This window comes from Amphibalanus amphitrite, unplaced genomic scaffold (genome assembly GCF_019059575.1).
Source record: "Amphibalanus amphitrite isolate SeventyFive unplaced genomic scaffold, NRLGWU_Aamphi_draft 000268F_arrow, whole genome shotgun sequence".
Lineage (NCBI taxonomy): Eukaryota > Metazoa > Arthropoda > Thecostraca > Balanomorpha > Balanidae > Amphibalanus > Amphibalanus amphitrite.
The window spans coordinates 160,566-176,352 of record NW_024881763.1 but is presented as its reverse complement, the minus strand read 5'-3'; the positions used below and the strand labels follow the sequence as shown (position 1 = coordinate 176,352).

Here is a 15,787-nt window from a genome sequence, read left to right as displayed (position 1 = left end):
GTCGCTGACAGGAAAACGCTCCACGAGCCTGAAAAATGTCTAATTTCACCCTTAACCGGACTCACATCACATAGACTCTCATATAAGGTCCTAGACAAAATAAAAGATTTCGGCCTCTAATCGCACGAGAAAGAACAGGTCACGCTACTGTAACAGCCTGGGCTGCAGTCAAGTTGGTCTGTGCGTGAAACAGCACGGCCCGGTGGCTCGTTTAGCCGCCACTGGAATCTCACGGTGATTGTGGCCGCCCGGGGCATGTTGTACATGAGCGCCAGCTCGCCGAAGCTGCCCTTGTTGTCGTAGCTGCCGACCTTCTTCGGCTCTGCGCTGTCGTCCATCTTGACGTAGATGCTGTACCGGCCGCTGTAACAGAGACCAGGCGGCGTGTCAACAATGGGGGAGCACACGCACGCTGACATGTATTAGGTAGGGTTCTGTTCATGCGCAGGGGTGGATCAGCAGTCAGCACGTCAGGCTGAGCTCCGCTATCATGGCATTGACATGCTGACCGCATAGAGAGACATTGACTCCAGCGAAGGCATTTTACCCACATAATGCGGCAGCTATGCAGCAGTCAATAAAGAAATCTTGGGTCCACATCAACCTAAAGCAATTTTCCCCCTAAACGAAGCGATCCGCTCTACCAGTTCTAATTCAGGCTTTTTAACAGCAGGAGGATCAGCGTTCTAGCGTTGCCAATCCGTCTGCTCAGAAACCTGTAGCCAATACCGCTGGTATCAAAAAGCGTCCCTCTGGCCGGCAATATCCGGTCTCTGTGTTTCGGACAAAGGGCGCACGACACTGGAACCGGCGCCCACCGGCCGCGGTGGCCGCTGCAGAGCGCCATATTGCTGGGCACGTGGACAATGGCCGTCTGGTTTTACTGCGATCTGCGGAGAGCCGGCCGGCTGGACGGCGGCGGCGGCGGCGGCGCGGCTCCGATCAGACCGGGCGGGCCACCGGCGGGCACCGGCGGGCCCGGTCACAGCAGTGTGTGACGGCACCAGACCGGGCCGGGTCACAGCAGTGTGTGACGGCACCAGACCGGGCGGGTCACAGCAGTGCACCGCCGTGCACCGGGTCACCGCAGTGTGTGACGGTACCAGACCGGGCGGGTCACAGCAGTGCACCGGCGGGCCCGGTCACAGCAGTGTGTGACGGTACACGGTACCAGACCGGGCGGGTCACAGCAGTGCACCGTCGGGCACCAGGTCACAGCAGTGTGTGACGGCATCAGACCGGGCGGGCCACAGTAGTGCACCGGCGGGCCACCGCCGTTCACCGGGTCACAGCAGTGTGTGACGGCACACGGCAGCGTGCATGTCTGACATTTTAGGCAGACACAGGCTCAACGCTATTCTCTCACGCATGAGCGAACATAATGCACATGCTGGTGGGGTGACAGGCTCATCCAATCCCATTAGCCGTTGGGCCTTGCGAGACGGGTAGCCTGCAGTGTGTGCGAGGCTAATGCATAACAGTGACCTGTACCGTGTCAACCGTGATGACATTTACAAATAATTCCCAAAAACGACATTCACGAGGAAGCTGGAAATGAAATCTATTCGGCCCTATTCAAACTTTGCAAAGCAACATCGGTTTAAGCCAGTCACAAAACCTCCAAGAAAATTGGCAGTTTTCGAGTTTGCTTATTAGCCTAATTGGGCTTAACATACCAATTGGAGCGTCCCTCGCCAAATGTTAGCCACCATTAAAACAGTGAGGTCAATAGCAAAGCCTAATTAGGGGACATGAGCTTGGCAGGACTGGCTGGAAGTTTGGTTCACCGGTTATCGTTCCCTGTCTCGACGGGAAACCGGCGGAACGGGAGACATTCTCAAACATTCAATTCAAGGGGAATAGGAGAGACAACACCGTACGATACGAGTGAATGTATGTGAGTGATGCGGTCCTCCCGCCGTCCCGTCACCAGTCGGGTCTCCAGCGCGGACCCCTGTTCGGCGGCGGCCGCCGGGGAGCGGCCGACTGCCGGCGCTGACCACCGGCAGGTCATCTTAGCCCAATGACGCTCATCCTTTCCAAGCGATCAAAGGGAGTGGCCGTCTCGGACTGTGACTGCCTGTCTTTTATGCAGCGCCAGTGGAATAATGATGGCGGGGCCGGCTGGCACGTCGCCCGTCGGAGCTGCGCAGCGGCCGGCGGCGCGCCGTCTACCGGCGGCGGCGCCATCGACCGCGGCGCCGCCGTGGGCCGGGCTGCGCGGCCCGCTCTCGGGCGGCCACCTGGGGGCGGCGGCCGTCCGCGGACCGGAGGCCGGTCTCAGCACGGCCCGGGGCCGTCCCCGGCGGCGGCGGCGGCCGTGGCAGCCCCTCAGGTGCGCGCCGCCGCCACCGCCGCCGCCGGCCTCTCGCTAATTCGGCCGCTCTCCCGGCGATCGATGTCGCCACGGCGTGACGTCACCGTGACACAGCGTGACGTCACCGCGACCCCATGCGTTTTCAGCGGGCGCGGCCGCCGCGCGACAGCTGGCATGCAAAGTAATCAATAGTGGCACGGCGAGGAGTGAGACGGGCCGGCCGATGGCGGCGCCGGGCCCGTCCCAGACAGCTGCGAGGGCGCCGCCCGTCGGTAACAGGCAGAATGCGACCGACACCTGCACCGGATGGAAGACATACAATCACACACCCCATATGCCGTACAAAGGGCGCAGCTCAGCATACAGACGGCTCGGCGGAATGGAGCTCGCACGACGTCAGACATACCGGCACGTCGTAATCGAAACCAGCTATCGGAAAATCGCCAGATAAAGCGATGGTCGTCATGAGGCCACAAGGCGGCGGTTGATGGGCTCCAAACCTCAACGAGCGGGGCGGGATATCAAGATGGATTCGTAACGCTGGACGTCGGCAGTGCAGCAGCTTTCAGAATTCAGCAGATCCCGGGCGCTGTCGGAACTGAAGCAATTGATTCATTAATAACATCTGACCACTCCTCACTGACATAAATAAGCACGCCAATCACAAAAGCTCCTCCAACTCATTCACATCGGAGATATATTCCTACCCAGAAATGACATAAAAAATGTATCAGATACAAGCTATAAACAGTACTCGGCGGTTTCGAAGCGTTGGATGCAGTGAAGGAGTCCGCCACAGGGCACAGGCCCGCGGGACGAACGGGCCAAGCGGTTATTAGGGTGAGCGGTCGGGCCGTACCCCACCGAACTGGTGGACTAGGGGCCACCTCGTGTGACCGAGCCGCTACCCCGCTGAGCACAGCGCAGAGCACAGGCCGTGTGGCCCTGAGCTCACGGATTGAGCCGCTACCCTGCTGAGCACAGCGCTGAGCACAGGCCGTGTCGCACTGAGCTCACGGATTGAGCGGCTACCCCGCTGAGCACAGCGCTGAGCACAGGCCGTGTCGCCCTGAGCTCACGGATTGAGCCGCTACCCTGCTGAGCACAGCGCTGAGCACAGGCCGTGTCGCCCTGAGCTCACGGATTGAGCCGCTACCCCGCTGAGCCGACGTCAACCTATGTACCCACCGAGCTGACGGACCGCGTGGCCACCAAGCCGAGCTCACCGATTGAGCGGCCGCCCATTGTGACTGAGCGGCAGCCCTGCTGGACTGCTGCAGAGTGACTGAGCGGCAGCCCTGCTGGACTGCTGCAGAGTGACTGAGCGGCAGCCCTGCTGAACTGCTGGACTGAGCGGCCGCCATGTGGGACCATACGATTGCCCCGCTGAGCTCGCGTCACCCCCGCTGAGCCGGCGGACTGAGCGACTATCCCGCTGAGCTGGCGGACTGAGCGGCTGTTCCGCTGAGCCGGCGGACTGAGCGGCTGTTCCGCTGAGCTGGCGGCTGTTCCGCTGAGCTGGCGGCTGTTCCGCTGAGCTGACGGACTGTGAGCGGTGCAGCGGCGTCGCCGGTCACAGCCGACGGCCGCTGCTGAGATAGGCGGTCGGTCGGCGGCGCCCCCGCTAAGGTAGGCGGTCGGTCCGCGGCGCCCCCGCTAAGGCAGGCTGCCGGTCCGCAGGCGCCCCCGCCAAGGCAGGCTGCCGGTCGGCGGCGCGGCTCCGGCGGGACACCTGTGGGCCGCGCTGCCCCGCGCGCCGGGTGCTGCGACTGGCGGCGCCCGCTCCACCCAGCGTGGTGGCGGTAAGACACCAGACTGCCGGCACTCCGAGCACTGCCGGCCGGCCCGCCTACGGGCCCAGCCGGGCTGATACCCTGCCTGGTGCCGCCGGTAGGCACCCACGCCCGCCCGAGGGAGTCGTGAGCTGGTGAGCCACCGAGCGCCCCGTCCGCCGGCCGGCCCCAGTGCCGGGCCCGATCGGTCCTGCAGCAGGCAGCGAATGGCACGGGCCCGACCGGTTGTCTTCAATGGTCGATGGAGCCGGGCAGAGGTGCGCCCAGACGGTCTGGTCTGATCGATCTGCCGCGGCGCCGGCGGCCGGTCACCGGCCGGCCGACTGAGCGCTGCCGGCCGCAGTCGCTGTCACCTGGCCGCCGCCGGCGCCGGCCGCCCGGCCGGGAGCGGGCGCTCTGCCAGTCGGCCGGGTCCGCCATCGATCGCGGCCGCCGGCAGCTCCCGGCTCTCGGCGCCGGCACCGGCTCAGCACGCCGCGCCGCACACCACCGCGCCCATGGACACTGCGCACCGCACTTCGTACATGCATGTTGCAAGTTGAACAACAAAAACAATGTGGGGTGTCAAAATAATATCAAGAACACTAAAAGAACCAAGAACCAACTATCAAATGTTCACTAATTGACACCTGTTAATGATGGTACTCATTTTCTATTTATTCGTAGTGTTCTTATAGTGGTGGTTATATCCAGTACGGCCCAAACAATCCTCCGTTAGCCTACTCGCTGCGTGGCGTACACAATATACCCATTCTGACAAGTCGTTTATCCTGTGCCGGCCAGTGGACCGACGATAGCACAAAATTATCCGGCCCTCGCAGAACTTTCATCCCTGACAAAAAGCACAAAAAGCAAATGCTTCGGACAACGGCAGAACGTAACTTTTCAAATTACGCTGCTTCATTATTTGCTGGTTAAAATTCAACAAATTTTATGGTGATACCCAGATCAAAATCATGGATTAGCTTGTAACCCTTATCAATCTACACCTATTACTAGATAATCTATGTCATCATTATCGAACCTGAGACCTGTAATCAGGGTGACATTTAACACTGAACAGCTTTTAGTCAATTAGTAAGTAATTCCTAAATTTATTCTTCAGAGTGTATTCACAATGCAATAACTTCATCAATTACTGGCTACACGCGAGTGGATTACACTAGCCTGTTAGCCCTCATTCTCTGCTCTTTGTGCTGAACGTCGAGCCATGCTACTCCTTCTTGAGTCTTCAAAATGAGTGCGCGCGGCCGAGCGGCTCGCTCTGGCGGGGTCAGTGGGCCCCGGCCGTTGACCGCGGGGGGCGGCTCACCTCTCGATGACGTAGAAGTTGTCTCCGTCGTCACCCTGCTGGATGACGTTCTCTCCGGCCGTCACCTTACGCTCGAACATGGCGTCGATGACCTCCTGCATTTGGTGCTGTGGACGACCAACGCAACAATTACATACGCTCTGTTGCTGATTCTCCAGGGTAAAACAATCCAAATTCCAATTTTCTTTAAAGCCTATCCTGGTTTTCCAAATAAAAATAACTGGAATTCAGCTCCCGCAATGCTGCAGCGAGCGGGACACAAAGTAACTAGAAAACAAGTTATTTCCAATGATAACATTGTCTACCAAAACAACGGATCACCAGGCTGATCATTTCCTAGCACCATATGAGTGTACGATTCTGTTTAGATGCTCACGTCTTAAATCTTAGGCCTGACAGTTCATACCTGACTGAGCATCATGAACTATACACTTAACATTTTCTACACGAGCTTCTTCCGTGCTGCATGCATAAAATAGCGACTATGGAATAGGAGATAATTGCTACGATAAATATCGAGCTGAATCCTAGCGTAGTTTACGTCACTCAAGGGTTCATTATTTGTTCCAGAGCTGTGCTCCATCCCTATACGAGAGCGGATGACCAGGACAGGTCTTCTGCATTCGGACCTCGTCTGGCTGAGACCGTCACTGCCAGGCCGCAATGGACCGAGGCAGGATTTCAGAGAGTTAGCGCATCACAATAAGGAATAGGGAACGGAGCGAAAGAGAGCACAGGGAGGATGGGAGGTCAGTCTGCCGCGAGGCGAGGCCGCTCACCCTCACCCTCTTCCCCCGCTGCTGATACCGACCAGTGGACGGTGTAGTGTGGGCTCTGCGCTCCCGGCAACCACTCCCAGTCAGCCCTCTACACTCCCAGGGAACCACTCCCAGTCAGCCCTCTGCGCTCCCAGAGAACCACTCCCTGTCAGCCCTCTGCGCTCCCGGCGACCAGTCCCAGTCAGCCCCCTGCGCTCCCAGAGAACCACTCCCTGTCAGCCCTCTGCGCTACCGTCCCGTCTACAGTCTGCCCTGCTCCCGTCTACAATCTGCCCTACTCCGCCCGGCTCTCGTTTAGAGTCTACCCTACTCTGCCCGGCTCCCGTTTACAATCTGCCCTACTCTGCCGACCCCGTGCGGACACGTATCCCGGGCGGCCGGCGCCCACCGTGTGCTCCAGCCGAGGTCACCGCCCACGGTCGGTCAGAGGGGCCGGCGGCGGACCGCGTCACCGCGGCCCACTCAGACACCGGCCCGGTCACCACAGCGAGCGACCGCCGCCGCCAGCGCTCCACTGAACACTCATCATGATAGTTGACCATTTACAGCCGAATCTTTTAGATGAACTCATGCTTATCAATAAAAGATCCACGTGCTCCATCTGCGAATAACCAGTTACCGAGCACTGGAATCCCTACAAACAAGCAAGGCCCACCATTACGTTAACACCTACCCGGTCTCTCCCCCCCCCCCCGGTCTGTAGGATCACCGGGTCTGCCCCCCCCCCCCCGGGTCGGTCGGGTCACCGGGTCCACCATCCCTGGGGTCTGTGTGGTCACCGGGTCAACCCCTTCCCCCCGGGTCTATCGGATCACCGGGTCTACCCCCCCTCCCCCCCCGGGTCTGTAGGGTTACCGGGTCCACCATCCCCGGGCCTATCAGGTCACCGGGTCAACCCCCGGGTCTGTCGGGTCACCGGGTCCACCATCCCCGGGTCTGTCGGGTCACCAGGTCTACCATCCCCCGGTCACCGGGTCTACCAGTCGACCAGCGGCACCAGTAACGATCTGGGAGCCGTACAGACGTGTGCCGGTTTAGGAGCCGACGGCCCTCTGCTCTCACCGGGGCGCGGCCGCCTCGTCCCTGTGCGGCCCCGCCCCCGCCCCCGCCCCGCCGCGGCTCTCCGGACCGGCCGGTGCAGGTCTCCGGAGAGGGCTGGCGCCCAATTAGGAGACGGGGCCGACCACCGCGACGGCCGCGCACATGGTTATCTACGCCGCGAGTGCCGCGGGGACACGGGGCTTCGGAATCTTCTGGGAGAAAAATGAGTGTAGTAGGGCCATGGCGGGATATCTAAGCAGATATCAGGTGCTTTTAAACTTGAAAAAAAAAATCGAGTGGAAAGATTAACGGATGCTGACCTTGCCGTCTGGCAGTGCACCGGTTCAAATTTTCACGTGGATTATTTCTCAATTATAATAGTAAGCGATGCTCAGCAATCAACAAAAATGAGCAGCTGGGATACTGTCAGCGGTTATCACTCCTTCCTATCCATCGCTTTTCTGAACAACCATAGACCTCTGTATACAGAGGTCTTTGGAACAACAGATCGCATGAAAATCCCGGATGTGACGTTAGGACGTTGCACATATTAGCAGCTGATTATGAAGGGCTGCCGAAATTGCATCCACTAACTACAGGCCGGACCAGGGGTGATGTGGACGGCCACTCCGCGCCCACTACAGGCCGGACCAGGGGTGATGTGGACGGCCACTCTGCGCCCACTGGTCACCGGGCCAGGTGATGTGGAGCGCTACTTACCGGGTCCAGGGCGCGGAACAGCAGGATGCCCTGCACGGCATCGCTGAGGCGAGCGCGCTGCTCGTCCGACTTAGGGAACACGGCCTGCGGACAGACGGGTGGGTCAGTGGACAATCAACATCCCGACGGACAGACGGGCGGGTCAGTGGACGGTCACGGGGCCTGCGGACAGACGGGTGGGTCAGTGGACGGTCACGGACTGGCGGGAGGGTCAGTGGAGGGCGACGGATTGACGCGAGGGTCAGTGGACGGCGACGGATTGACGCGAGGGTCAGTGGACGGTCGACATCCCGGCGGTCAGACGGGTGGGTCAGTGGAGGGCCACGGATTGACGGGCGGGTCAGTGGACGGTCACGGACTGACGGGAGGGTCAGTGGAGGGCCACGGATTGACGCGATGGTCAGTCGACGGTCGACATCCCGGCGGTCAGACGGGCGGGTCAGTGGACGGTCACGGGGCCTGCGGACAGACGGGTGGGTCAGTGGACGGTCACGGACTGACGGGAGGGTCAGTGGAGGGCCACGGATTGACGCGAGGGTCAGTCGACGGTCGACATCCCGGCGGTCAGACGGGCGGGTCAGTGGACGGTCACGGGGCCTGCGGACAGACGGGTGGGTCAGTGGGCGGCCACGGACTGACGGACAGACTACTGTATTGTCACAGGTCCTATTCACGGACGGACGCGTGGGTTACCGGACGGTGCGGGATCACGGACAGCCGGGGTGCAACAGTCCCATACTCCTCTCCACCCCCAGTTCCGTGGCGCACGGGGACCGCACCAACGAACATTGAAACACGGCAGTGCCACCGGCAGCACGACGGCGCAACAGATTGACAACTTCGAGTCGGCAGTAATTCGTCAGAGCACGACTTACGCACGGAAAAATGCTATATATGGCTTTAACTGCTGTGCAGGTTACCAATGAAATGTTTGAGCATCATTATCAGTAGCAATATAAGTACAAACATTATGTTCATTGCTCACGCTTTGCCCCTAAGCCGGGAGAAAGAGCGAGGAAGCCCGCTTCGTTTGACAGGCGGACGTCACGGGGCGACGGGAGATATCAGGACGAGTAGAAACTGCCGGGGCTCTGACGGCTTCTGTTGACGCGCAGAGGGACGGCGGACAGATAGGAAAGGCGGCGGTGACGGGCTCATGGTGACTGTCGACGGCTCACGATACACAGTCGCCGCGGCGGCTCACCGCAGCGCCACCGGCCGACGACTCGCCGCCTTTTTGTGCCGCTTTCCTGCAGCAAAAACTGAAGTGGCCTAATCCGGCGGGTCGAACGGAGCGCCGCGCCGGGGGACGGCAGAGCGCGGTGCCGGGCCCGCCGGCCGGCGCCGCTCGGCCGTCACCGCGCGTCACGCCAAGACCGGTCCGGTCCGGCACCGGTCCGCCGGCCGTGTGCAGTTCGGGCCGCCGCCGCGACGGCCCGCGCTCCGCTCGGCGCCCGACTGGAGCACACAAAAGGCCGGACAAGCGCTCCTTGGTGCCCGGCTCGGCCTGGTGTCGGTGAGCAGATGGCCGCTGGACTCGGCACTCAGCTCGGCGGGCATCCGCTGACCAGGCGCGGTATCCCGCACAGCGCCCACTGCGCACAGTGTGTGTACTGGTGCCAGAGACTGTTGGTAAGTTCCGGTAGGCGTCTCCACCGGCCGCGGCCGGGTCACGGCGAGCGGTGCACGGCCGCGGCCGCGCCGGGACGGAGGCCGCTCATCTGATGAGAGGGTAACCACGCCGTCCCGATAGGCCGGACACTCGTCCCGGCTATCACGGCTGTGGCGCCGCAGGGCGGCCGGCCCGGCCCCCCTGTGTCGGCGCTGTCAGAGACCGGCGCGACGGAATGCAGTCAGCCGCGCCAGCCGACCGGCCCAATCGGGTCACATGCGCAGCCGGCACTTGGGGAGAGGCGATAATGAGGATCTTAGGCGACCGCTCTCAGGGCATGGTAACGCGTTGTGGGGGGACGAGTGGCCACCCGTCGCGTCATAGACTAGCCAGTCGCGCGCGGCCCGGCGCCGGCCGGAATCGGGGAGTGGCGCTGCATAACGGTCAGCCGGCGGCCCGTCACGCCAGCCGTGCCGCGGTGCCAACTGGTTCGCGCGGACCCCGGCGGCCGCACCGGCACGGAGCGCCGCGCTGCTTCACACCGGACGGCCGCAGTCGGCCGATCGCCCGCCGCAACAAGTCGGCCGGCATTAAATAAACATGGCGGTGGGGCCGTCCGGGCCGCAGCTGCAGCCAGCCGGCCGGACCGGCTCCCAGCGGCGCGACTCGGCGACAGAGCCGCGTGACCGCCCCTCCCTCGGGTACACCAAGGTGACCACAACACCTGCCAGCGCTGTCCAACACTGTCCGGCGCCAAACTGCCCTCGTCAGGCTACGGGTGGAAGCAGGGACTGAGGCTTTTCGCCGCTGCAGAAATGCCGTGGCGCTGACGCCGCAGAACATGATTTTATCGACCATATTGTATCGACCTCGTGGGGAAAAAGGATCGAAGTGGACCTCAAACCATATAATCCGTCATTACAACAAAATAGTTGTGAAGACAGTGTCGGCTTTCGTACACAAAGGGACAAAAACACTATTATATAGGTATTCTAGGTATAGACATTTCCAAAGCCAATGAGTTCCATACAGCTGTCTGGGCCGCCGTAATGCCCTGCCAGCTCGGTGCACTGTCTAGTCGGGTCGGTGTGTAGCTCAAAAGAGCAACGTTTTAAAGTCACTACTCAGTTCAGGGGCCCAAAGCTGCTCTTGAAATGTTTGCAGTTATGCATGAAATCCGGGAGCACACTGAAGACATTACGATTCTTGAAAACAGTCTGGAATCCATTAGCAGGTCCATTGGCAGTGCTATTTCTGTTTTGGAGGGCGATTACAGCTGAGTGCCGTTCGGCCGGGATCGTTTACTGCCATGTGAGCCATGAGTTTGGGCCACGCGACCGGGCGCCGCTAGCCGAGCGCCGTTGTCCGCAGCGGCCCCGGCCTCGGACACCTCGGTGTCGTACAGCAGCGGTCGGTGTCGTACAACGGCAGCCCATGTTGTACCAAATCGGGTCCGGCCGGTGTCGTACCACAGCGGTCATTGCCGATCCACAGCGGGCCCATGTGAGCCGGTGCCGTACCGCAGCGGCCGCGACCCCGGCCGGTGTCGGTACTCGGTACCCCAATGATCGGTGTCGGTCGGCAGCGGCGGCCACCCCGGCCGGTGTCGGCCGTCCGGTGTCGGTCGGCAGCGGCGGCCACCCCGGCCGGTGTCGGCCGTCCGGCCAAATCAGCGGCTCTGTTTGCCGAGCGATAGAGGCGGCGCGAGGCGGCGCGGCGGCTGCAATCTCGGCGCCGCCCCGCCGGCCGATACCCGGCCCACTATCGAGCCGTCAAACAGCCGCACGGCCGCGCCCAGCTATCTCACGGCTTACGTCGCTCCGCGCCAGTACCGGCCGGCGGCCGCCTCCCGCCCTCTGCCGGCTCAGCCGAGCGGCCCCCTGCGCGGCCGTAAATTAAATGATAACACCTGACTTTTGCAAGTGAATATCAAGAGACTGAAGCATTGATCTCGAAACTCAATTTTTATGTATGTGACTTGTGAGCCTAGAAGCCATTTATGGAAATTTGCACCATTCTATATTGCTGCTAAAATAACGAAAATCGAAAATTGGTCGGAAAGATAGGCAATTCTGTTTGGCTGCAATTATCTGCGAATCATGCAGCGTTTTCCGTAGCATTGATTTCGAATTTTATTAAGTGGGTAAATACCGCCCCATTAACGACCCGCCATTGATTTCCTGTTTCCTAAATGAGATTACGTATATCAAATGTGTCCTGAAGATGGGCTTCCGGGGCCGATTACCGCGGTCTAGGACACATGTTCGCAATGTCTGGGCCATGGTCTGACTCTGGGCTGACCTCCCGTACAGAATCAATGGACTCGGCAGCGGACTGGATGGCGGGTGCGTGGTTATTTCAGCAGCCGGAGCTCTCCAATCCACTGGAGGGGTGCGGTTTGACTGTGCTCCTGGGCCTCTCCGCTGTGCCGCTCTGTGACTGGGTGGAGCCGGCCGGCCGCATTAATGACCTCTCTGTTATCAGCGCTGGCGGAGGCGGGACACGGAGAGCCGGCCGGCAGTGGGCGGGCGGAGGGAGCAGAGCCGGCCGGCAGTGGGCGGACGGAGGGAGCAGAGCCGGCCGGCAGTGGGCGGACGGAGGGAGCAGAGCCGGCCGGCAGTGGGCGGGCGGAGGGAGCGCCGAACGAAACCGGCCGGCGAACGGGCCGCCGCCTCTCAGCGGGACACCGCCCCCGGCCGCCGCCCGTCTGATCGCCCACCGCCCGGAACAAACGGTCCGTGCCGGCGCCCCTGGTGCCACAGAGAAAATCGGCACAGCCCACCTCCAACGCCCTGTTCAAAGTCACAAAACAATAGCAAACAGCCCTGATCAGCTTTGGGCGTGCTTAGCTGTGAATAAATGAGCGTTTCACGACATAAGACCTACATAGGAGCGAGTCATTACTCATGCTGCTACGAAACGTGTCCGAGTTTTTTCTTCTTTTTCTAGCCACACGGCTGTCATTGAAAGCCGACTTGTCGATAACATTTGACAAGTATACATGTTAATTACGCCCACCGATAAACCAGGACAGCGCGGGTCCCATCTGTGTTGTAAGAGGTCCGGCGATTTCCAATTAGGGAGTGTTGGAGCCGCGCCCATCCGGCTCCGAGTCCGGTGATTTCTTATTAGGGAGTGTCGAAGCAGCGCCCATTCTACGGAGGCGAGGCAGCACTGCCAGCAACGGAGCGGATCGCGCAGACCAAGTGGCCCGGCCTGACCGGGGCCAGCACCACCGGGGCAGGACGGTCGTCTGACCTGACCGAGGCCGGCTCCACCGCCGCGGGGGCGGGCAGTCCGCTGCAGCTCCGGACCGGAGCGGACCGACTGACCGCCGCGGGGGCGGGCAGTCCGATGCAGCTCCGGACCGGAGCGGACTGAATGGACTGACTGACCGCCGCCGGGGCGGGCAGTCCGCTGCAGCTCCGGACCGGAGCGGACCGACTGACCGCCGCGGGGGCGGGCAGTCCGCTGCAGCTCCGGACCGGAGCGGACTGAATGGACCGACTGACCGCCGCGGGGGCGGGCAGTCCGCTGCAGCTCCGGACCGGAGTGGACTGAGTGGACCGACTGACCGCCGCGGGGGCGGGCAGTCCGCTGCAGCTCCGGACCGGAGCGGACTGAATGAACTGACTGACCGCCGCCGGGGCGGGCAGTCCGCTGCAGCTCCGCTCCAGTGCAGGCCGCCATCGATCGCTGACGGGACGCCGATCAATGCTCAATCAATGCCTGCGGTCAACGCGCCGCCCTTCTCCACCAAACGACCGGTGGTTAAGTTTCAATGTGCGCCCGTGCAGGATTCCATCACCAACTATCCGACGGTCTGCAGCGGCCCAGGCGGCGTCCACTGCTGTCCGGCCGCGCCCTCGACATGTCTACACGGCGGCGCCGGTCCCCGGTGGTCGGGGGGACTGGCCGACTGTCAGCCGTCTCTGCAGCAGGTAGCCGCGCCGAGTGACAGCCGCCGCCGGCCGCGAAAATAATGAGAGGGGAGGGGACGACAGGGCCGCGCGGGGAGGAAGGGAAGAGAGGGAGGCAGAGGCAGAGAGATACGCGAAGAAGCCAGAATCCGACTCGCAGGTGCTGCAAGGCAGCCGGAATGTGCGCGCACACCGCGGGGTTGCCGGTCGGAGCGGTAAGTACGGTCGACTGACCGGACCCGCTGGCGGCGCGCTCCCAGTCGGTTTGGAGTGGGCAGTTCGGCACCCAGTACTCACCTTCTGACCCTCGTCATCGTCCTCCTCCGGGTTGTAGGCCTCGGCGAACACCGACTTGCGCCGGTAGTTGCAGTTCTGTGGCGGTCCTGTGGACAGAAACGGAGCCAGTCAGAGGCGCGCGGCCCGGCGCGGTGGGAAGGAAAACGCCGCTCGCCTGGCCTTGTCCGGGCCGGTGATGTAAGACGAGTCGGCGCCGCAGTCGGTCCGCGGGCCGGGCCTGGCCGACAAACAGAGCCACACGTCACCGGCCGCTCCCCGCGGCGGCTGTCCGCCCGCAGCACCCACACAGGCACCAACTCGGCCTACATACACCAACGGCAAGTGGCTCAGGTGGCTTACGATTAACTATCACTAACAATAAATGTCTGACTGAGCTAATCCATTGTGAAATCCTAACGGCATGGGACCATCCTCGAGACCTCTGACAATGAAGACACACTTTGGGTAGCTGACGTACTATCACAGATCATCCATGGACCGAGACCGCATGTATTGACCGCTGCTCGCCGCAATCCGTGTCTCGGAGGGTGGGATGGTGTGGTGTAGTGATGCCAATTACGGAAAATCGTGATACCGGTACCAAGCCAAATACCCACAATATCCATGGAAAAATACCGAAACGGGGAATTTGGGAATATGAGGAAAATACCAACTTTTTACCAAATTATCAGCCTCTTTTACATTAGTGAGGATTCATAATACCAACAAAATACCAAATGCACTCGCCTTGAGATGCCAAATACCAAGCTGGTATACGTTTGGTATCGGTACCTATACCAAAAGGTTGGTATCCGACTGACATCTCTAGTGTGGTGCAATGTTTGAACACCTTTCTCCGGCGGGCGTATAAAAACAGGCCGGCCGGCACGGAGCCGATTAACATTCAGGGTATGTACGGGGCCAGTGTGCACGTTTCACGGCGCGGCGCCCGATACGATCGCCACCGGCGCGGCGGCCGGTGGCGGGACAGCGCGCCCGCCCGCTCCAGGAGCCCGGTCCCTGTCCGTGGTCCGTTTCAGCGCTACACCCACTTTATGGCGCCGTCTGTGCAGGCTGATGAGGATTAATCAGGGCAGCCGGCCGTTACTGGCAGCAGAGCGAGGCGCGATACCCGGGCTGGCGACCACCGGCGCGGCGGCTGGCGCCGCGCTCACCGCGCTGTGGCGCCGCCGGAAGTGATCAGAGGCGCATGCACCTGCACATCAATCTGGCGCGGAAGGACAACTACAAGTGCTCTTTACTCGGCAATCAGCCCACTCGAAAGGAACCCGCTCAAATGTCAGTCGTGCACCACTCTTAAGTTCACAGTATGCATGTGAAAGGGAAGGGGTAGCGACATTGAGATTTGAGCGTCCTCCATTTCTGAGAGCATGGACGACAAGCACGGATGTGAGGACTCTAAACCGGTGACCTCTGAGGACAGGTCAAGTGGCCCGAGGTACGGGCTCGGTTTTTGGCGAACAACTTTGCAAAAAAATGATCGCAAAGCCGCGATTTTGAAAGCATCGTGTTCGCCTTACTTGGGCGCGTCGAATGGTATGCTTTTTGTTTGGGTGAGGTCAACTTAAGATGTTGATCTCGGGTCACGGTCAGGTCAGAGCCCACCAGGTCACGAACCTGGTCGAAGGAGGTTATGTCGCATATCATTCGATTCGGCAGGTCTTCCCGAGTCAATTGGTGGCTTTCCCGACTCGCTAGCTCAATTTGATCAGGTGTAATTGACGAAAAACTATTATGACCCTAGTGACATCATAAACGACGTCATGCAAGGTCAACAATGCAAAAGTGAAGTATCGAAACTTGCAAAGATTGGATGAAATCACGATTCCTTGTAGTTGAAATAGTTTGAGATTGTTCCTGGCGCCTAAAAAGCAGTTTTCATTTTTTCCCATTGAAAAATCCGAGATACGTATACAAGTTGTGAGACTCGTAATGGACACTAGTGACTAGATCCTGAAAGTTTCATCTCCCTGTGAATGCTCCTCTGGCAGTGAGG

General features: G+C 60.6%; 1 protein-coding gene across 1 annotated transcript in view; it reads right to left on the bottom strand.

Moving 5' to 3' along the window:
• The window catches only part of LOC122386959 (cAMP-dependent protein kinase type II regulatory subunit-like), a 46,569-nt gene that overhangs the window by 6,768 nt on the left and 24,014 nt on the right, over positions 1-15,787 (bottom strand). The window contains exons 3-6 of the mRNA XM_043376714.1: positions 13,792-13,877; positions 7,963-8,046; positions 5,423-5,529; positions 234-363 (exon numbers count right to left, since the gene is read on the bottom strand). Coding sequence (XP_043232649.1) covers positions 234-363; positions 5,423-5,529; positions 7,963-8,046; positions 13,792-13,877 — 407 coding nt within the window. The remainder of the gene's footprint in view (positions 1-233; positions 364-5,422; positions 5,530-7,962; positions 8,047-13,791; positions 13,878-15,787) is intronic.